We start from the raw sequence: 23,198 nt of genomic DNA, 5'->3' as shown, positions 1-23,198 counted from the left end.
CTTCTATTGTTGGGTCACCTGCAAGAGCAGATTAGCAGAGGACCAAGTGACAGTACTTGGATTGTCAGGAACATTAAGTAGAGTCAAGATGTAAGAAAACTGGCTGGGCGCAGTAGCTCATGCCTGTAAACCCAGCACTTTGGGAGGCTGAGGCGAGAGGACTGCTTGAGCTCGAGTTTGAGACCAGTCTGGGCAACACACCAAAACCTCATCTCTACAAGAACTAAAAAAAAAAAAAAAGCAGGCTGGGTGTGGTGGCTCACGCCTGTACTTCCAGCACTTTGGGAGGCTGAGGTGGGTGGATCACAAGGTCAGGAGTTCAAGACTAGCCTGGCCAATATGGTGAAACTTTGCCTCTACTAAAAATACAAAAATTAGCCGGGTGTGGTGGCGCATGCCTGTAATCCCAGCTACTCAGGAGGCTGAGGCAGGAGAATCACTTGAACCCAGGAGATGGAGGTTGCAGTAAGCCAAGATCACACCATTACACTCCAGCCTGGGTGACAAGAGTGAGACTCTGTCTCAAAAAAAAAAAAAAAAAAAAAAAAAAGCAAGGCATGGTGGTACATGCCTGTAGTCCTAGCTACTTGGGAGGCTGAATCAGAAGGATTGCTTGAGCCCAGGAAGTTGAGGCTGCAGTGAGCTGTGATTGTACACTGCACTCCAGCCTCGGTGACAAAGCAAAACCCTGTCTCAAAACAAACAAACAAAAAAAGGACTGGAAAAACACCTATTGGTTTTCGCAACAGTCACTGGTAAACTTTGCTGGGGCAGTTTTTCTGTAGTTGAGAGAAGTGAACGTGGGGAGACAGAAGCGAGTGCAGTGGGTTGACAAACAAACAATAAAAATACAGAAATAGAGACATCAAGTGGTAACTTGACTTTCAAGAAAATTATATGAGGAGAGAAATGGGAATTATATGAGAAGAGGAGAAAAGCTAGACTTGGGAACACAGGTACAAGGGCCAATGTATTGGGGGATGAGAGAGTCTTGGGTCTATGTTCAACTTCGTTAATCCTCACAAGTCTGTGAGTGAAGTATGATTCCTACCTGCATTTTATTTATTTAGAGATATTTATTTATTTATTACTTTGAGCTCTGTTGCCCAGGTTGGAGTGCAGTGGTGCAGCATCCCCCTCCCTGGTTCAAGCAATTCTCCTGCCTCTGCCTCCCGAGTAGCTGGGATAACAGGCCCTCACCACCATGCCTGGCTAATTTCTGTATTTTTAGTAGAGACAGGATTTCACCATGTTGCCCCAGCTGGTCTCAAACTCCTGACCTCAAGTAATCCGCCCACCTCAGCCTCCCAAAGTGTTGGGATTATAGGCATGAGCCACTGTGCCTGGCCCCCTGAATTATTTTCAAGGAAATCTCAGATATCCCACCACTTTACAATAAGTATTTCAGTATGTATATCTAAAAGATAAAGACTCTTATTTCTAGTGTTTTCCTCATGATCTTTAAAATCTCTACTACATCTATAGTAATGTTGTTTTATTTTTAATATTGTTTATGCCTTCTCTTTCTTATTTCCTTTTAAAACTTTAAATTTTGATGTAAGGTCAAACTTACAAAAATGTTGCAACAGTAGTACAAAGAATTCCTGAGTACCCTTTACTCAGATTCACCAGTTTTAAAAAATCTTGTCCCACTTGCTTTATCATTTGCCTTCTCACTCTGTCTCTCTATTTGTATGTGTGTGTATATATTTTTCAGAACCATTTGTAAATTGGAGCTATTGTTCTCCTTGACCTGTATTTCAGTGTGTATTTTCTAACAAAGACGTTCTTTTACACACCACAGTATAATCAGAAAATTTAGCCTTGATTTGTTACTACTATACTCCAATCTTGACAACTGTTTCAATACCATCCTTTATAGTTACTTTTTTCACAGTCCAGGATCACACGTTGACTCCTAAACCAGGAAGAGTTCCCCAGACTTTGCCAGACATTGGCATTTTTGACATATATAGGCCGGTTGTTTTGTAGAATGTCCCTCAATTTGGGTTTGTCTGATGCTTCCCCATGAACAGACTCAGGTTATGCATTTTTGGAGGACTACGACAGAAATTATACTTGTTCTCAGAGTAGCACAGCAGGAGGTAAGTAGCGTCATTTTTTCCCCATTACTGTTGATGTTCTTTCATTGCCCATTTACAGTAAGTGTCTTGCCATTGTAAAATTACTTTCTCCTTTGTAATTAACAATTTGTGGCTTAGTTTGGGGGTATGTAAGTATCCTATTCCTCATCGAGCCTTCACCCACTACTTTTAGCACCCATTGATGACTCTTGCCCAAATCAGTTATTACTACGATTACATGTGTGAGCCACCGTGCCTTGCCTCTATCTGCATTTTAAAGATGAGATAATGGAAGTGGAGAGAGGCTTAATAAATTAAGCAAGCTTACATGGAATTTGAACCTGGGCCACCAAAATCTAGAGTCTGCGTGCTTATGTTTGTCATAGTTTCTAGGTACTATAATGGGAAAGACAAGTAGGTAAAAAGGACAGAAGACTGATGTGGAGAACCTGAGACCAAATGCCAAATATCTGCAGTGGCATCAGTCTGCACTGTTGTGGTGTTCTTGAGCAGGTCATCTTCCCCAGATATAAGAGTGGGGTGAATTCTAGGCATGGGGAGGTGAAATGAGAGAAGTGGGGAAGCTGAGGTCAGTGGTATCAAGACGTAATTAATGGACGGCTGGGCGCAGTGGCTCACGTCTGTAATCCCAGCACTTTGGGAGGCCAAGGCAGGCGGATCACCTGAGGTCAGGAGTTCGAGACCAGCCTGGCTAACATGGTGAAACCCTGCCTCGACTGAAAATACAAAATTAGCCAGGCGTGGTGGCGCACACCTGTAATCTCAGCTACTCGGGAGGCTGAGGGAGGAGAATGGCTTGAACCCAGGAGGTGGAGGTTGCAGTGAGCTGAGATCACGCCATTGCACTGCAGCCTCAGCAACAAGAGTGAGACTCCATCTCAAACAAACAAACAAAAAAAAAAAAAAAAAAAAAAAAAAGGTAGAAACCACACTAGCTTATCAGCAATAAGAATGGAGAGAATAGATCCAAAAGGTAGAGTGGTAGATTTTGTGGAACTTAGCAAGTGGATGTGGAAATCCAGGTAGACCAATTGTAACCCTACTGACTGATGGTGTCATTAACAGATAAAATTTAGGTCAGGACAACTTAGTTTGGGACTCACATTTGGGTAGCCACCAGATTGGGTAGACATGTCCAGAAGAAGTGTTGAGACTTAGCATGAAGCTGCAGTGAGTGGTGGATAATCATGTGGAACACACAGGTGGCACCTATAAGCAGATCGTGGTGATAGGGAAGAATAATCCAAGATGGCAAAGATCACAACCAGGTGACACTTATGTTAGGGGTAGGGAGAAGAGTCAAAAAAGGAGTGGTCTTGAAGGGGTGGTACAGATACAGGAACTAAGGAAAGAGAGTTTCCCGGAGGGCATCAAAGGAAAAAAAGAATAAAGTTGTGACTGTTTGAAGTTTTGCATCAATCTTTCTAGGAAGTGGCCTATAAACTGCAGGATGCATTTCCAAGTTTCATGCAATGGTGTGTCCCCAGTTATTAAATGCTCCAAAGACCACAGTAGAGGCTGCCTAAAGTTTTTCTCTCCTACCCTGTCTCTTTGCTAAGCAACATATGTTTTCTTTAACGCTTTTTTCTCCCCCTGCATCCCCAGCACACTGGCTAGCTGCCCTAAGCTGTTTGGGCACATGGAATAGGTTGAAGCGCTTAATAACAATTCTTCTAAGGGATGTCCAGAAAGAATGTTGTATTTGAGGATAATGCCAAAATTCCAGCTCTTTGATCTGTTAACTTTCAGAAACTGCTTATCTTCTGTGCTTGCTCTCTAACCAGGAACATATGAGAACAGGGTCCAAAGAATTATTGCTTCCTGGTAATACTAAATCAATACTAAATATAGAACATAAGCCTATTGGGCTTAAGGATCAGGAACGTTTGAAAATAAGCCTTTGTGTTAAACTGTCTGGCTAGCCTCTGAAATAAAAATAACAGCAGTCTCTACGATTGCTACAGTCCTAAGTTACAAACCTTTTTCAATAAAATTGTTGTTTGGTTAATGTTAAAAATACTAATTAGTAGGCCGGGCGCGGTGGCTCAAGCCTGTAATCCCAGCACTTTGGGAGGCCGAGACGGGTGGATCACGAGGGCAGGAGATCGAGACCATCCTGGCTAACACCGTGAAACCCCGTCTCTACTAAAAAATACAAAAAACTAGCCGGGCGAGGTGGCGGGCGCCTATAGTCCCAGCTACTCGGGAGGCTGAGGCAGGAGAATGGCATAAACCTGGGAGGCAGAGCTTGCAGTGAGCTGAGATCCGGCCACTGCACTCCAGCCTGGGTGATAGAGCGAGACTCCGTCTCAAAAAAAAAAAAAAAAAAAAAAAAAAAAAAAAAAAAAATACTAATTAGTACCAAATGTGATTTTGAGAATTAGAAAAAACTAATTTTCATGTAGCATTAATTCATCCTTCACTACATTCAATTTATTCTTTATTTTAAAACTTCCATGCTGACTGACCAGCATAATTCAGTATCCATGTTATTCTTACCAATTTATTTTCAGACATGCAGGTAACTGTTGCTTGAAATTGCTAAATGACAAAAATAATAGCTCATTTTTGGCAAATGAGCTAAAAGCACCATGACAATTTTTCTGATTAGGCTTAGATTTTATTCATAAAAGGACAAAACAACTACTTGAAGTGGAAACTTCAGATGATTTTATCTTGTTTCACGTAACTGACCACTTGTTAGGCACAGTCATAATTTTGGGAATAAGAATCATCACATGACAGATAAAGGTCATAGGAGTTCTTCAACAAAACAGTACACAGCCCCTTCAGGTGTCCTGAACTGAGCTACATATGACTCTGGACACAGGGCAGGTCCATCTGGAAACAATAGACAGTGATAAGCAATCTGTTACTTTTCAGAAAGCAGGAAGGGAAGTGATTCACCAGCTACTGCTGTTAATACATACGAAAGAAACCTTTCAATTTAGCCTTTCACAAACGAAATGTAGTGCTCCATTTCCCGAAGATGATTCATATGTCACTTTCAGATATAGTCTATATGGGTTTTACAATACAATCAAACCCCATAGAATTTTCTGGAGTGTGTGTTTTTTTCTTAAAAACCACTTAAAGGCACCACACTTAAAAGCACTCTTCTGGAATGGAGAAGTGGGCACAGCTTAATCTCTGGAATGGATGGGTAATTTTTTTTTTTTTTTTGTATATAGAGTCTTGCTCTGTTGCCCAGGCTGGAATGCCGTGGAGCCAACACAGCTCACTGCAACCTTGACTTCCCAGGCTTAAGGGATCCTCCTACCTCAGCCTCCTGAACAGCTGAGACTACAGGCACATGCCACCACGTGCGGCTATTTTTTCTGTTTTTTGTAGAGATGGGGTTCTCACTATGTTGCCCAGGCTGGTCTTGAACTCCTGGGAGATCTTCCCACCTCAGCCTCCTAAAGTGCTGGGATTACAGATGTGAGCCAAAAAGGGCTGGCTGGCAATTTTTTTTGAGATGCAGTCTCACTCTGTCACCCAGGCTGGAGTGCAGTGGTGTGACCTCGGCTCTCCGCAAGCTCCGCCTCCCGGGTTCACACCATTCTCCTGCCTCAGCCTCCCAAGTGGCTGGGACTACAGGCGCCTGCCACCACGCCCGGTGAATTTTTTGTATTTTTAGTAGAGACGGGGTTTCACTGTGTTAGCCAGGATGGTCTCAATCTCCTGACCCCGTGATCCGCCCACCTTGGCCTCCTGAAGTGCTGGGATTACAGGCGTGAGCCACCGCGCCCGGCCCTGGTTGGCAATTTTTATCAAAACTTTAAATGTACATACACTTGACTTAGCAGTTCTACTTCTGGAAATTTATTCTAAGAAATTACTTGCATAAACGATATATGTAAGGCTGGAGAGAACAATTCCAGTTCATCCATACACTGAAATACCATGGAGCTACTAAAAAAAAAAAAAAAAAAAAGAAATCTAGATGTACTGACACCTTGTAATATTGTTCAAGTAAAAAAGACGAGGTGCAGAACTGTAGGTATGATTCTACTTATGGTAAAAAATATTTTTTATGCATGATTCTACTTATGTATGATTCTATTTATGTAAAAGAAGTGTTTGTTCTATATGTACAGAAGCATTTAGAAGACTATGTATCAAATACTTCTAGGGAGCAGGCTTGTACAGAAGGGGAGATTTTCACATTTTGCTTCATATACCTTTGTATTTTAATTTTGTAAAATGGCTACATAGCACTTTAAAAATTGAGATAAAATTCACATAAAATCCACTCTTGCCGGGTGTGGTGGCTCACGACTGTAATCCAAGCACTTTGGGAGGCCGAGGCAGGTGGATCACTTGAGGTCGGGAGTTCGAGACCAGCCTGACCAACATGGAGAAACCCCGTCTCTACTAAAAAAAATACAAAATTCGCTGGGCGTGGTCACGCACGCCTGTAATCCCAGCTACTTGGGAGGCTGAGGCAGGAGAATTGCTTGAACCTGGGAGGCGGAGGTCGTGCTGAGCAGAGATCGTGCCATTGCACTCCAGCCTGGGCAACAAGAGTGAAACTCCATCTCAAAAAAAAATAATAAAAAAAAAAAATCCACTCTTTTAAAGGGTATAATTTATGATTTTTAGTACATTCACAAAGTCGTGCAGCCATTAACCACTACCTAATTCTACATTTCACCACCCCCAAAAAGAAACAGTATACCCCATAATAGTCATTCCTCATTCCCCCATGTTTGCAGTCCCTGGGAACCACTAATCTGTATTCCATCTCTATGGATTTGCCTCTCTGAACAATTCTATAAATGGAATCATACAATATGTGACCTCTGTGCCTGGCATGTTTTCCAGGCTCATACACATTGGCATATGTATCAGTAATTCATTCCTTTTTATGACTATATATTACTTTAATACAAATCTGTAAACAGGTCTGATTTTTAAAATACTCAGAAACAACTTACCCTTCTGTACCAATTACTTTATAGAAACTCAACAAAAACTCTAAATCCAGTCTCCATATTAAAGTGTAGTTTCTGTCTACCAACTCCTAATACTGTCTTCATTATCTAGTCTCTCAGGTTCCATTTAAAAGGTTACCCGCTCAAACAGTACTCTTGTTTTCATTGGAATATTATTGTTCACACAGTAGAGCTAGCTAACTCTGCCCAGCTGCATTTTATTTTCCCTATCTCCCCACCACTGCCCGACCACCAGCATCAAAACCCACTTATAGCCACTGAGAGGTATAGGCAAAAGTATAATTTGGACGTTTACGGATCTGCTGTCTTTTGACAAGGATCAGGTCTGGTTGACTGACTTCAGTACACTGACCATGTGTAGATCATGTCTGCTTATCATGTAACACTTTCCAAATGCCACCATTAACTTATACAGTAACTGATTATTTTATAGTTTTCATCTTCTGAATAAAAATCACAAATACATTTTTGCTTTACATCATTAATATTCAGTTACCTCATTATCTGAACAAGGCAGTATTATGTAACATTGGTTGATGCATAAAGCAGCATTTTGCCTACACAACTGAGGACTTAGTCTAATATATAAATATAAAAGGGATTGGGTTTTACTCTTAAAAAGATAAAGTAGCCATCTGCTGGCTAGAGAATTTTCCTAAGAAATTCTACCAGGTCCATCCTTTGGAGTAACTTTAGCAACTGCTGGCGACTGCAGTTGGAAAAACAAACAAACAAACAACAAAAAAATAACAGCTTAAATAGCTTCAATTAGCTAAAGAACAGCACACAACTCCCCATCTCCATATTTTTATGGCAATTAAAATGAGACTTTAAAAATTGGTGGCAATTGAGACTTAATAATGGATTTTAAACACACACAGGCACATATGTGCCAGGCACTACTAGGTAACATTTGCAGTGAAGTACACCATCCTATGTTCCAGAGTTAATTAGAACATGTTACTTGATTTTTCCCCCCACTCTGCAGGTTAGGAATTGTGTGTATGGAATGAGCATATCCTACTAATTTCAACTTTGATTTCTGCCCTGGATGTGACAAACCTCAATATATAAGCACTGTACTAGAAGCACACTGTCCATGGTAATGGGAGTACATTTAAAGATATAAGGTAAAATCCCTTTATGACAAGGATATTAATCCTGTACCCATATAACCAATCTGATAAATTGTACTAGGAGTTTTGGTTTATTTTCAAAACAACCTTCTGGTTGGTTCCAGAGGATCTGATTTAAACTATGGGTATCTGAACCATGTAATAAAAAAACCAAGATGTAATGCAGTTCGACTGTACTTACAAGATTGCAGTTTCTCTCCATGATAAAACCTTTATATTGTGAAACTTTGAACTGAATTCAAATTCACATTTTTTTCTCCCACATTTGTTTAATGAAAAGTTATTAAGCTAGGCATTTTACTCTGAAATAAAGCAAGATTAAAAGGAACACAATACTATTGCTGTTATCAAATAAGCTTCAGTATACACTTTCACAAAAAAGACAAACAAATATGAAAGTCATAAGTCATTTATTGAATGAATAGTATATGCAAGAATACCAATAAAAGGAAACTAATACTACAAACTACAATTTTGAAAATAAAGCCAATATAACAGGAACAAAATATACATAACATGAGAGGAATGTTTGATTTTTGACCCATAATGCATTCCTTATCTTTACAATTAACCTAAATGTCTGTTAGAACAAAACTGTATACCTTGGTCTAACTTCAGTGCTTTTTTTAAAAAGCAACAACACTCTAGAACACTTTTTCTTTTGCTTTGAGATATTTGAGATTCACACATTTGTTCAAGTACACAGATTTTGATTCAATAGCAGATCTACAGATCTTGTTATCTCTTAATATCTTGAGTAGCATGTACTTCTGAGCAAGTACTATCTGAAATTCTAAAACTGCTGATCCTTGAAATAAAATTTACCTCAGTTGTGGGTTTTTAATAACTTGAGATGAAAGTAAAATTCACCCCTACCCCCCTACCCCCAGGAACAAAGAGCTCTTATTAAAAGTATAGAAACTCAAGTCTATCTTTCTACTCTAAAGAACATTTCCTACTAACATTTCTGGTAAGGCAATAAATGCTCCAGAATAATCTTCAATATACGCTTGCAAAGATTACACTGTTTAATATCAATAACAAAAAACAAAACAAAAAAAGAAAAAAGAAAGAAAAAAGACGCTTCAAAATTTCAGGCTAAAATATGCATAAAAGACAGTAACGGCAGTATTTTTTGAAATGATGTAAATGTTATATACTTATCAAATAATGTCATGCTTATTAAAACTACAGTTAAAGACTTAAGAGATGTACAGTAAATACACTGCTGAGGTCCATTTTTCTAAATATTAATACCACAATGTAATTACTACCCAGAAGATGATGATGCTACTTGGGAACATAAGTACTGTACAATTTTTACATTGTAAGGCACTTTTACTCAGCATGTGACGAAAACATGATTAGAGAATCAAAACATTGGAGGTTTACAACCAAACATGATTTTTCATGTGAATTCAATTTACATTTGAATTTTTAATGCAAGATTGTTTAGCCAATCACACCACAGTGAGAAAAACAGGTAGTCAGCCACTTATCTAGCCAACCAAAAGGTAAAGTGCTATTCTGGTTGCTAGTGGCAGAAAAAGGGCTGAAGAAACCCATACAAAGTCATACATTTTACTACATAACAAATTCATCAACTGACAGCTATAGTATTTGAACTCCTTTATATAATTATTGACTGGCCATGATTACCCCTGGCACCTTCCATTTTTCCTAAAAAAAAAAAAAAATGATTACAGTAGTTGTTCAAAAATGAAGGAGCTCTGTTGTCCCATGGGTAAGTCTATGGCACACAATGTAAAAAATGATCTAGACACAGTGATTTAAGGATTTTAAAATAATGATTTTCAAGCTGTTGTAAGGAAAGAAAGTACAGATCCTTTGGGAGAAGTCACATAGCTTGGTAAACAAACAGCTAGATCTGTCCTTGCACTTCAAGTCATGAATTTTGAAAATCACATACACACAAAAACCTAATGGCATATTAAGAGCAAAAAGAGAAAACATACAGGGCAACCCACTACTAAAGCTAGTTTCCTTCTAAAAATAGTAAAAGATGGTTAAAATAAAAGCAAGCATTGAGTCCCTTGATTTAAGTAAATGTGTGAATACACACTTGACAAACATGACCTTAAGGGACTCACAGTTTTTAAAAAAAGCAGTCATTAAGCACAGTGTAATTTTCCACCTGTTACATTTTAAAAATGCTGCTCTATCAGATGTAGAATATCTCAATGTACAGTCAAGTTAACATGATTATTCCTTATTTAAAAATCTGCTTTATTGCGGTGGCTTAATAATTCAACTAGTCAAAATCCCTTCCCTTGGTATTGAGGTGCTATGGTAATATCAGGCAGACCACAACTAAAGTTATTTGGTTTTGCCATAAAGAAATGCATAAATGTGCTTCAGCAGGTAAGTGGAAGAAAATATCACTACCTAGAAATGCCAGTGTGAAAATCCTTTCTAAAAAGCTGGGTTCTTAGGCTTTCAAAACCAATTCTGACAATCGATAAAACACCACCAAACCCTACAAGAAGAAAAGTAGGGCACAAAAGCCTATTTTATAGATAACCAAAGCAATGACTGAAAACATTAAAATATTAAATAAAGTTTCTAAAATAGTGGTCACAAAAGTAAAAATAAATACTGTTTTATGCAAAGACTTTTTTACTCCTACAGCACGAGACCTCCTTACGTACTTTGCGCCAGTATGGGAAGTGTTCCACACAACAGGGCACTTGAGAGGAACACGTCTCGGACATGATGTCTGAAGTCCTTAGCAAGCGGTAACCCTTTCTTTACATCTTAAAAACATTTAATTTGCTGTTGCCAAATGTTAGTTTAAACTTGAAGGACTCAATCATTTTGCCAGAAGTCCTCTGTATAACATAGAAAGAGAGGAGGTGTGCTGTCAAGAGAATTTTGGCAAAAGCACTGGAGCTCATAGCTTATAATTAGCAGTTGCCTGAGTCCATGCTGGTCAGTGAGAACAACTTTAACAGGAACCAAATGAAAAGCTTTAGCGTACTTCTTGGAAGAGATTTTTAGCATGTGCTGTTAAAGCCAAGAGAAAAAGAAGGTTCTCTTCATTTCTAGCCTCCATTACTTGAGTGTGAAAAAAAAAATTCACAAATTACCACGTGCTGCCACCAGTGGCATGTTTGCATTGTAAAGGAAAATTTGCTTATGCTTTCCTTTGAGTATGGATCCACTAAACAAACTTAAACACTCTAAACAGCAGAACTTTGTTCAGTCCAGAAATATAGCTTACTTTGTTTCATCTGCTTTAACTGTTGACACTATACACAGGGTTAATAGTGTTTCAGCTGCTTCCCAGAAACTGCAAACTATAGCTAAGTAATATCAACATGTCAAACTCAGCCTTCTGGTGAAGGCTCATAAAACAAACAAGACATTTTTAGGCAGTTCAATGAAGGATCTAAGAGTTGGGCAGTAAAAAGTTACAAACCCTTTTTGATTTTAGAAAACAGTGAAAAAAGAATAGTAGTTATGGATGTCTTATTCATTCCCAGTTTTCTAACTCTGTCCCATGAACCTGTTTAAAAGATGATAAAAAAATGTAAAATATGATGCTGGAGGGGAACACAATCAATATAATGTTATTGAGGAGTGTGATTATCTTATTGATTTGACATTACAACTACACTTATTGATAAAGCAGATAGCTTGTTTTTACGGTTACAAAATCAGCTAGTTAAAAAAAAAAAAAAAAACTACTATGCAAGCCTACAAAATCCTCAGCATTTTAGTAACATGCTCTTAACTAAACATAATAGGATTTAAAAAAATCTTACTGCATACCATTACTTCAACATGTATATATCAGCGTGTATTGTATCCTCACAACAGATCCCATATAATTAACTTTCATACCTAGTTTCCATTAAGTTGCTGCTGAGTTAGTTGTTGCTGATCAATTTCTACTTTTCCTCGGCTTTTACTCTCTCGTTCCTCATCTTCTTCATCTCTCTCATCATTTCCGCTATGATTTTTACAGTATAGTCTATAACGATGAAAGGCAAAAATCTCAAAATGCTTTGTCACTGTTGAACATTCCTACCAACATTAGTGGATGAGGCTAGTGCCCATTTAAAACATGAGTTTCCTCATCCACACTTTAGAAAATACTCCCCAATTAGTTACAGACCCATTTTTATCTAAAAGATAGGAAAACACACTACTATTGAGATAATAAAAGTTCATCTGAAACAAAATCTCTGGTTTAAGATGACAGTTATCATAAAGCAATTCCTCATTTTGCCCAATGAGATTAAAAGCAAAGTTTTGGCCAACTTAAAAATACCAACCTTCAGGTATACTGATGAAATAATCAAATTCTATAAATTTGTTTCATATATTTAATTCAAAATCACATTTCAGGAAATATATATTCTATCTATACTGCTGCCTTCTGCTCACATTTGATGAAACAATTTTACTCAAACTCTTCAAATGTCTTTTCATTATCAGCATCCTAGCCTTCACTGGAATACCTACATGAGTCATCTAACAGTTTTCCGGCACTGCATTTGGCTATGTCTCTTTTAATTTAGACTGGTCCTTCCAACTTCTTGTTTTTACATGACACTGACTTTTTAGGATGAGATCCGACCAGACAGTCTGTCAACTGTAGCACATTCTGGACTTGTCTAATTGTGGTACTGTTTTATTTGGTTCTCTCTCGCCCTGTATTTCTTATACACTGGGAATAAGGTCTAAGGGCTTGGTCAGCTTCAGGTTCAGCTTTTCTTTTTCAGTCAAGACATTTTGTAGGCAATCCTGCATACTTCAGGAGGCATCTAATTTCAAAATATCCTGCTACTGGGTAACACTATGTTTGATCATTTGGTTAAAGTAGTGGTGATGGCCAGATTTCTCCATTGTAAAGGTAGGTTTTCCCCTTTAAATCTGGCAAGTTATCTCTGGAGTGACACTTTGATTATCATGCTTGGTTCTAACCTTTTATTTGGGTATACAGACTGTATATTTAAAGTTCATTAAGTTTTTAATAAAAATCATAATATAGGTGATTTGGACAATCAAACAAGGGCAGGCTGATTTGAGCCCTTTTTTTCTTTTTGTATTATACTTTAAGTTCTAGGGTACATGTGCACAATGTGCAGTTTTGTTACATATGTATACATGTGCCATGTTGGTGTGCTGCACCTGTTAACTTGTCATTTACATTAGGTATATCTCCTAATGCTATCCCTCCCCCCTCCCCCCAACCCCACGACAGGCCCCGGTGTGTGATGTTCCCCACCCTGTGTCCAAGTGTTCACATTGTTCAATTCCCACCTATGAGTGGGAGGCGATTCCTCAGTTTTATGTCTATTATACATAAGACAACAATGGAAGAATGCTTAGAACATGTTCACTGGATGCCCTCTTGTGGTCAGCAATAGATAAAAGAAATCATCTAGGAATTCACATGTCTAGTTTAGATTATCTAAACTAAGTCTAATATTTGAGTAGAATAAAAGGCAAAGGTGGGGTTCAGGACACAGTAGACAACAATAACAACTGACTTTAGTTTTGTTCATTATTTTTCTTTTTAGTCTTAAAACATTTTCAATAACTTTCAAAGAGCTAGGGAGAATTTGTACACTTCAAATACTACACATTGGGAACTACCTCTTTTTACATTTTTAAATCATGAGTTTAAATATCAAGAGTGAGATTCCTACACAATAGCACCTACGAAGAATCTTCCCATAAAATATAACCTGAATCTAATTAAACTTCTGAACCAACTTCTAGTTTACAAGAAATGGGAGAGAGGGATAGAGACACAAGTAAAATGACATCATGAAATGGCAAAGAGACAAATCTAGAATGTGGGACTTAGGACAATTTATCGAGGCTCTTCAATAAGTAAGGGGACAAGTATTTGTCCGTATTTAGACTTAAGAGACATATCAAATGCAATGGATGGACCTTGCATGTATCCAGATTTGAACAAATTAAGTCTAAAATGAGATTTTTTTTACACAACTGGGCAAATGTGAAAATGGATTGGGTATAAGATGATACTAAGAAATAATTGTTAATTTTACAAAGTGCGATAATGGAATAATAATTATATAATGACAAGGGATCTGGAATTTTGCTTTAATATATATACTTCAGGAAAATAAACAATATACTCCAGGAAAATAAACAATTAGATAAAGCAACTGTGGCAGTAACTTGGTAACTGCTGATATGAGGACTTGTTATACTATTCTGTTTTTGTTTACATTTGAAAATCATCTTTTTAATAGAAAGTTTCCTCTAAAAGGGCAAGTGCTTTGTTGTTGGAGCAACTTTTAATCATTTTACGGGATTAGTTTTTACTTGCAGAATATTTCCCATAGGCCCTTATATGGCCTTCACTAGTCTAGGTGCCAAGGTCACAGGTGTCAACTGGTCAAACAAGGTCCCTGCTGTCACAGAACTCCTTTTTTTTTTTTTTTGAGACAGAGTCTCGTTCTTTCGCCCAGGCTGGAATACAGTGGCACCATCTGGGCTCACTGCAAGCTCCGCCTCCCGGTTCACACCATTCTCCTGTCTCAGCCTCCCGAGTAGCTGGGACTACAGGCGCCCACCACCACGCCTGGCTAACTTTTTGTATTTTTAGTAGAGATGGGGTTTCACCGTGTTAGCCAGGATGGTCGCGATCTCCTGACCTCATGATCCACCCGCCTCGGCCTCCCAAAGTACTGGGATTACAGGCATGAGCCACCGTGCCCGGCCAGAACTCCATTTTTTATAGTGGGAGGCTGACATTTTAAAAGAATCCATATTTAGGCCGGGCGCGGTGGCTCAAGCCTGTAATCCCAGCACTTTGGGAGGCCGAGACGGGCGGATCACGAGGTCAGGAGATCGAGACCATCCTGGCTAACACGGTGAAACCCCGTCTCTACTAAAAAAATACAAAAATCTAGCCGGGCGAGGTGGCGGGCGCCTGTAGTCCCAGCTACTCCGGAGGCTGAGGCAGGAGAATGGCGTAAACCCGGGAGGCGGAGCTTGCAGTGAGCTGAGATCCGGCCACAGCACTCCAGCCTGGGTGACAGAGCGAGACTCCGTCTCAAAAAAAAAAAAAAAAAAAAAAGAATCCATATTTAAATGGTTAAAAATACAATAAATACAATAAAACAGGATAAACATAAATAACAATTATTATGTACCCCTCCCTCGTCTTTTGAATAGGAATACAGTCAGGACCCAGAAAGGGCTGGTAAGGAAGAAAAGCCATAGTTAGGAGACAGGGAAGCCATTTCTTTTTTTTCTTTTCTTTTTTTTTTTTTTTTTTTGAGACGGAGTCTCGCTCTGTCGCCCCAGGCTGGAGTGCAGTGGCACGATCTCTGCTCACTGCAAGCTCTGCCTGCCTCAGCCTCCTGAGTAGCTGGGGACTACAGGGGCCCACCACCGCGCCTGGCAAATTTTTTGAAGTTTTAGTAGAGACAGGTTTCACCATGTTAGCCAGGATGGTCTCGATCTCCTGACCTCGTGATCCGCCTGCCTTGGCCTCCCAAAGTGTTGGGATTACAGGCGTGAGCCACCACACCTGGCCAGGGAAGCCATTTCATTCAGAAATATTCCTCCCTGCATTTCCTCCTATTTGTTCCTTCTTCTCTTGCCAAACTACCCACCTATATGGGTTCTCATTTGAACTCAATGGTCTCTATCTGGAATCCACATTACAAGTGGATTGCAGAAATAAATCTCAACAGGAAAAAAGTAAAAGAGCAATTCAAATCATTATGGATCCAAGTACAAATATTTTTGTTTTGAGAGGGTCACTGAAATATGGTTGTCTAATAGCTAAAAAGCAAAAACAACCTAGATGTCTGAAAAAGGAACCAACAGAATTAACTGATATACCTATATAATGGAATACCATGCAATCATTAAAATAGATGTAGGCTGGGCACAATGGCTCATGCTGTAATCCCAGCATTTTGGGAGGCTGGGGCGGGTGGATCGTTTGAGCCCAGGAGTTTGAGACCAGACTGGGCAACATGGTGAAATCTCGTCTGTACAAAAAAAATCAGCCGGGTATAATGGGGTGCCCCTGAGGTCCCAGCTACTTGGGAGGCTGAGGTGAGAGGACCACCTGAGCCTGGGAGGTTGAGGCTGCAATGGGTTGTAATCGCACCATTGCACTCCAGCCTAGGTGACAGAGTGAGACTGTCTCAAAAAAAAAAAAAAAAAAAAAAGCACAAAACCCAAAAACCAAAAAAAACCAAGATGTAAAATTGATTAATGTCACACAAAAATGTCTCAGATAAGTGGAAAAGAGATTATAAAATGGCATAGATAAGAAAATCTTTTTTTTTTTTTAAGAAAGCAAAGGAATAAAAGGATGGCTGCCCCATAGGCAGAGCAGCAGAAAATCTTGTTTTTATAAATACACGCACATAATCACATAAATGTCTAAGAGAAAACATTCCAAAAGATTTAAAATTATTACCTCTGCGTGGTAGACTTAAAGTTGACATTAAGTATTTTTTCTCATCTATATTTCCATTTTTCTTCCAAAATGAAAATGGAAATATTTTCCATTTAAAACTATTATAATAAAAGCATCTAAAAGTTACATTTTAAATATAATAGTTCTCCATATAATCTGATTTTGGATATTTAAAATCAGCCTGTTATTTTAAAATGTTAATGGCTACTTTAATAATAATATACTGCTCATGAAGATATTCAAACACCACAGAATCCTATCATGGAGAATATAAACTTGCCTCTTCTCCTCCATCCCTATGTAACTAATGAGAAGTAATATAACCATTAAGCTTGTTGAATACGTTTCTAGAGATTTTTCTACGTACACAAAAACATACACACACATATGTGGAAGGAGACCTTAAGGAGGGGTGAGCAGAAGGATGGTGATGTAGGTCTTTGACGACACTGAAAAATTGCCTACCACATCTGGATTGCTTTTCTCTGCATGTCTTTTAGGTGAGAAAGCAACCCTCTCTCTTGTTAAGCTGCTATTTTTTTTTTTCTGTTATATAAGGTAAACACAACCATTACAAGTGAAAATTATTATCACATTTAGCCTTTCAAATAAAACTGTCAAAAAATTTGGATTTGATCAAAATTATACCAAATTTATACATTTGGTGAGAATAGGTGTCTTTCGAAGCTGAGTTTTCTATCAAGGAACATAATATATTTCACCACTCATTTCAGTCCTTTGTAAAATGTAATTTTTGGCCAGGTATGGTGGCTCATAGCTGTAATCCCAGCACTTCGGGAGGCGCAGGTGGGTGGATCACTTGTGTCCAGGAGTTTGAGACCAGCCTGGACAACATGGTGAAACCTTGTCTCTACAAAAAAATAGCAAAAATTAGCCAGGCATGGTCACGTGTGCCTGCAGTCCCAGCTACTCAGGAGGCTGAGGTGGGAGGATCACCTGAGCCCAGGAGGTGGAGGCTGCAGTGAGCCATGATCATGTAGTGGCACTCCAGCCTGGGTAACAGAGTGAGACCCTGTCTCCCCACCCATGCCCCAAAACAAAGCTTTGTGTGTCTGCTTTTTTTAAATGGAAAAAATTCATCTTTAGTGTATGTGTGTTTGGCGGAGTATGGCAGACGATTTTCGTTTACATTTTCTAACTAGTTATTACTGGAATTGTTTTTTAAAAGTCATCTCATATTCAGCAATCTTACTGAGCTCTTACTAATTTTAATAAATTCAAAGTTGATTCCTTTGAATTTTCTTGGTAGATAATGATATAAATAACAAATATTGATCATTTTATTACACACTTTTATTTACTTTTATTTTTATTTGAGATGGAGTTTCACTCTGTTGCCCAGGCTGGAGTGCAGTGGGGCAATCTTGAGGCTGGTCTCAAACTCCTGACCTCGTGATCTGCCACTCAGCCTCCCAAAGTGTTGGGATTACAGGCGTGAGCCACTGCGCCCGGCCTTATTTTTTAAGTTGAGACAGGGTCTCTCACTATGTTGCCCAGGCTGGTCTCTACTTCCAGGGCTCAAGCGATTCTCCAGTGTGGGCCTCCTGTGTAGCTGGGGCTACAGGAGTGTGCCACTTTGCGTGGCCAATTTTTAAATGTTGTGTAGAGATGGGTCTTACTATGTTGCCCAGGTTGGTCTCGAATTCCTGGCCTCAAGCAATCCTCTTGCTTCGGCCTCCCCAAGTGTGGGATTTTAGACGTGAGCCACTGCACTGGGCCTCTTTCTTTTTGTCTTGCATCAGCTTAACCCTCTAGAAGAATGTTAAAAGTCATGCTAGTAGTTGGCATCCTTGTCTTCTTCCTAATCTGAATTAAAGTATAGTCTAATGGTTTTCAGTTAGAGATGAACATAAGAATCACCTGGGGAGTCATAAAAGTGCATGGTTTGGGCCCCAATCCAGACCTACTAAATTTAAATCTCTACGGGTAGGGCTCAGGCATGAACATTTTAAAAGAGGGTCTTATCCACCCCACAGTGATTCTGAGGCTCACTCCTGGTTAAGAACCATTGCTCCTTTACTTTAACAACAAATAAGCTATTTGCTGTTGTTTTTCTCATAAACACCTATTAAGATTCCTAGCTTACCAAGAGCACTTGTTACTTTAAAATTCAGAAACTGATGTTGAATGTTATCAAATGTCTTTTCACCATCTATAAGGAAGGTGATAAGATTTTTATTTACTCTACTAACACATTATATTAATATATTTCCTAATTTTGAACAGTCTTTTTTCTTTCTATTTTTAAAATTATATAGAGACGAGAGTCTCGCTTTGTTGCCTGCACTGATCTGGAACTCCTGGCCTCAAGCAATCCTCCCACCTAAGCCTCCCAAAGTGTTGAGATTATAAGTGTGAGCCACTCTGCCCAGCCTGAACAGTCTTTCAATTCTTAGAATACAGAGCTGGATTTGATTTACTAATATTTTATTTAGAATTTTTGTATATTTATAAAAGTGAGATTGTGGCTGGGCATTGCTCATGCCTGTAATCCTAGCACTTTGGGAGACTGAGGCAGGGAGATCACTTGAGCCCAGGAGTTTGAGACCAGTCTGGGCAACATAACAAGACCCCTCCTCAAAAAAAAAAAAAAAAAATTAAAAAAATTAGCTGGGCTATAGTCCCAGCTACTTGGGAGGCTGAGGTGGGAGGAACACGTGAGGCCAGGAGGTCAAGGCTGTAGTGAGTCATGATCGCACTACTGCACTCCGGCCTGGACAACAGAGTCAGATCCTGTCTCAAAGCAAAAAAAGGGAGACTGGTCTACAGTTTGTTTGTTTGTCTTTTAACGTATCTTTGTTAGGTTTGGTACCACAGTTATGTAAGCTTTACAGAATGAACCAGTAAGTTTTCCATCTCTTGCTATGTGCTGGATCTCTTAAATAACATTGGGATTATTTGTTCCTTAAAGGCTTTATAGAACTCACTTGAAAACATTTGTGCCTTGATTATTAAAGAGAATTTGGCAAATTTTATTATGTAGCATAGCGCCTTATGTAGGCACCCAAATGACTTGGTGACTGCTTGTGCACATTGTCTTTTACACAGAATACTAGACCCGGAAGTTATTGGTTTATTGCATTCTAGGCATGTGAGAGTAAGGAAGTGCTTTACAACTCTAGACAGCAAATAAAAACTTCAGGAGTACCTGCCAACTTATACTCCAGTTGATTAAACAAATGGAACCATTACATTAACACCACCTAGCCCAAGGCAGCACGGGTAAGTGGAAGACCCATAAAAAAGAGGCTGACCCCCAATCCCAAATCTTCAAACTTTATTTTTTCACCATCTTCTCAAGAGAACCTTTTGCCTTCTATCTATCACATCCTATTCTAAGCCACCAATAATTCTCACCTGGACCACCAGCACTAGCCTCCTAACACATCTTCCCATTTCCACCTCTGCTTGTGTCTCACCCAGGGCTCTTGCATATGTTGTTCTCTCTGCCCAGAATACCTCTCCCAACCAAGGCTCACTTTTGTCCTTAATATCTCAGCTTAAAGCTGAGCACTATTTCCTTCAGAAAATTCTTAAAGACTCCCCACTACAGACTAGGTTACCTCTTCCTTCTTACATGCTCTCATAACACTTTGTAACTTCTCTGGAACACTTATGCTGCTATGTTGTAATTGCATATTTGTCTGGCCACTTAAATAATAGGTCTCTCCCAATAGACTGTAAGCTTCTTGTTGCCCAGGCTGTAGTGCAATGGCACAATCTCGGCTCACTGCAACCTCTCCCTCCTGGGTTCAAGCGATTCTCCTGCCTCAGCCTCCTGAGTAGCTGGGATTACAGGTGCCTGCCACCACACCTGGGTAATTTTTGTATTTTAGTAGAGACGGGGTTTCACCATGTTGGTCAGGCTGGTCTCAAACTCCTGACCTCAGGTGATCCACCCGCCTTGGCCTCCCAGTGCTGGGATTACAGATGTGAGCCACTGCACCCGGCCCAGTGTATGTAGTTTTGATCACTGTTATATGCCCAGCTTCAAGCACAATGGCTGGCACACAGGAAGCATAACTAATATTGGATGGATGAATGCTAATCCAGGGATATGCAGTCAGAGGAAAATGCCAATTGTAGTACTCATTCCTTACACAATGTGCTCAGTATTCTATTCTATACTTAACTAAATACCACCTAAGAATAGAGATTGAGTAAACTAATGTCATCTATTTTACTTACTAACATGTTTAGGGAAATAGACAATTGTTGTTTTCTTACTTGTAAATTCCTCGTGACATATTTTCAATGTATTTAGCTTTGTCTTGTACTCCACAGTGGTAATGGTAAGTCTTAACACAGGCTTTTATTTCACATCCAATAGTAGCACCAGGCTGACTGCAAAGTGTACATTTCTGTATAAGGAAAGAGAAATAATCGTAAGCAGTATTTCAAGAAAACAGCAGCCATTTTCTATTGAAAAAGAATACACTGAAATTATCACATAGCATATAACTGAAATAACGCTGCAACTTAAACCATACTTTGATAAGCCCTCTAATATTGCCATCCCCTGACGTTTTTATTATTTAACATTTATAAACTGCCGGCTTGTTAGAAAAAACTACTGACCATCCCAGGTCTGACATCTAAACGTAGATAAGACTCTTCTTAATACTGCCAAATACACAAAAAGAATGATGTTGTATATTTTAGTGGTTGGTTTCTTTTCCTCCCTAAGATCAGATCCTTTCCTATTATGATTAGGGGAAAGAATAAGAAACCAGAAAAGCAGCTCCCCCACAGAGGAATCACTACCAGTAGACAAAAGTGCAGAGGGAGACTAAAGGGGCTGAAATCTTTTCAAGACTTCTCAGTTTGGCCTAGATAAGCCTTGCCTGAAGAACGTTCGGAGATTAAAAGGTAACTGTTGAAAAAGGGGTTTCAAGTCAAATAAGTTTGAGAAAGGATAGGTTAAGCAGATCACTTTATTGCAGGACTTCTCACAGCCTTTTCTCCAAGGGTGGGGGCATAGAGTAAACAGTTTTCAAGTTTATTGAAATCTAGATGCCCTTTTATTTCTGGAGGGGTGGGGGAACATCTTGATGAACTAAATTCCTTTGGAGCACACTTGGAAATGCTAGGTTAGTGTTTACCCCAACCCTCAATGGTGCAGAGGTAAACAATAAGTTGGCAAGATAATTGAATTGCTATCTTAGTCACCTATTTGGACTTCAGCTGTATTATACAACACTGCTCTGAACAATACGATAAAGTGGTTTTTCCTTTTTTCAGTACCACAGGCTCTGTTATGAAAGTTTCCTTTTCAGCTGGGTGCTCACGCCTGTAATCCCAGCACTTTGGGAAGCCAAGGCAGGTGGATTGCATGAGGTCAGGAGTTCATGAGAAGCCTGGCCAATATAATGAAACCCTGTCTCTACTAAAAATACAAAAATTATCCAGGTGTGGTGGTGCATGTCTGTAATCCCAGCTACTTGGGAAGCTGAGGCACGGGAATCACCTGAACCCAGGGGGCAGAGGTTACAGTGAGCCAAGATCGCACCACCGCACCCCAGCCTGGGCGACAGAGTGAGACTCTGTCTCAAAAAAACAACAACAACAAAGGCCTATATGAAACAAGTGCCACAAATTTTGGTAATTGATGAAGCAAGATGATGGATAGATACGTGTTACTAGGCTTTCCAATTGTGGTATGTTTGAAAATTTCCCAACAAAAAATTTAAAAATTAATTTCTAGAGACAACTGACATATTATAGCATTCATAAGCTATAAAGGAGTAAGTGATCAATAAAGATGCCAATATTTCTTAGAGCTACTTGTTGGTAATTCAGTATGTTTAACAACATGAGCCTAAGGTGTAGTTTATATTATTTTATTTAAAAAAACTTGTAACGCTATGACAAACATTTTAAGAGGCAGTCCTGTGTATGTGTACTTTAAAAAGAAAGCCCTGAAAAAAATTTCCTTTAAGCAAGCTTACACAATGTAACATTTTAAACTTAATAAAGTTTGTCACATTCATATCTTCATTTATTTTATTGTTAAAGGCTTGCAAATGCCTTGAAATGTATATAAATCTTCTCAGTATAATCCTCTTAAGTAATGAAGTTACATAGAAAGAGAAATAAGTTTCAGTAACATTAACATCCTTTATTATATTACAAATAAGTCAATATACTTTGCTTTAACATATGAACTACTTTATATTAAATTTTCTGATGACTGGATAAATTTGGGATGTACTCTAAATTTAAAGCAGCAAGTCAAGTGTAATGTTGCATAACAAATATAAAAACTACAGACCATTCTTTTTCCTCGCTTAATCTCCTGAAGTACAGTTTTAATATCAAAGTCTCCAAATTCTGCTCTTGATGTTGTTGTGAGCTGGACTGTGCCAGAAGAAAACAACTAGAGAAGAAAAATGCAGGAACATTAACATTCAGAATCCTTATGAGAAAAACATTAAATGTGATAACAAATGTGTTATATTTAATTTCTGAAGAAAGATAATCTTTCCTTAATAATCAAGTATCTGCTCAAATATTTTTAATATATTTACATGTC

At 38.9% G+C, this 23,198-nt stretch overlaps 1 protein-coding gene across 3 annotated transcripts in view; it reads right to left on the bottom strand.

Moving 5' to 3' along the window:
• Positions 1-8,592: 8,592 nt before the first annotated feature.
• PHF6 (PHD finger protein 6) overlaps positions 8,593-23,198 on the bottom strand; it is a 55,593-nt gene continuing 40,987 nt past the window's right edge. For 2 of the 3 annotated variants that reach the window (XM_010371670.2, XM_030934433.1), the window contains exons 8-11: positions 22,938-23,042; positions 20,894-21,027; positions 12,064-12,193; positions 8,593-11,725 (exon numbers count right to left, since the gene is read on the bottom strand). In XM_010371670.2, the coding sequence (XP_010369972.1) occupies positions 12,064-12,193; positions 20,894-21,027; positions 22,938-23,042 (369 nt within the window). In that variant the 3' untranslated portion in view covers positions 8,593-11,725. The remainder of the gene's footprint in view (positions 11,726-12,063; positions 12,194-20,893; positions 21,028-22,937; positions 23,043-23,198) is intronic. The other variant, XM_030934434.1, reaches the window with a different exon arrangement.

Source organism: Rhinopithecus roxellana, chromosome 7 (genome assembly GCF_007565055.1).
Source record: "Rhinopithecus roxellana isolate Shanxi Qingling chromosome 7, ASM756505v1, whole genome shotgun sequence".
In the NCBI taxonomy this organism is placed as follows: domain Eukaryota; kingdom Metazoa; phylum Chordata; class Mammalia; order Primates; family Cercopithecidae; genus Rhinopithecus; species Rhinopithecus roxellana.
Note: the sequence above shows the minus strand (reverse complement) of the source record. Positions and strands in the feature narration are given on the sequence as shown.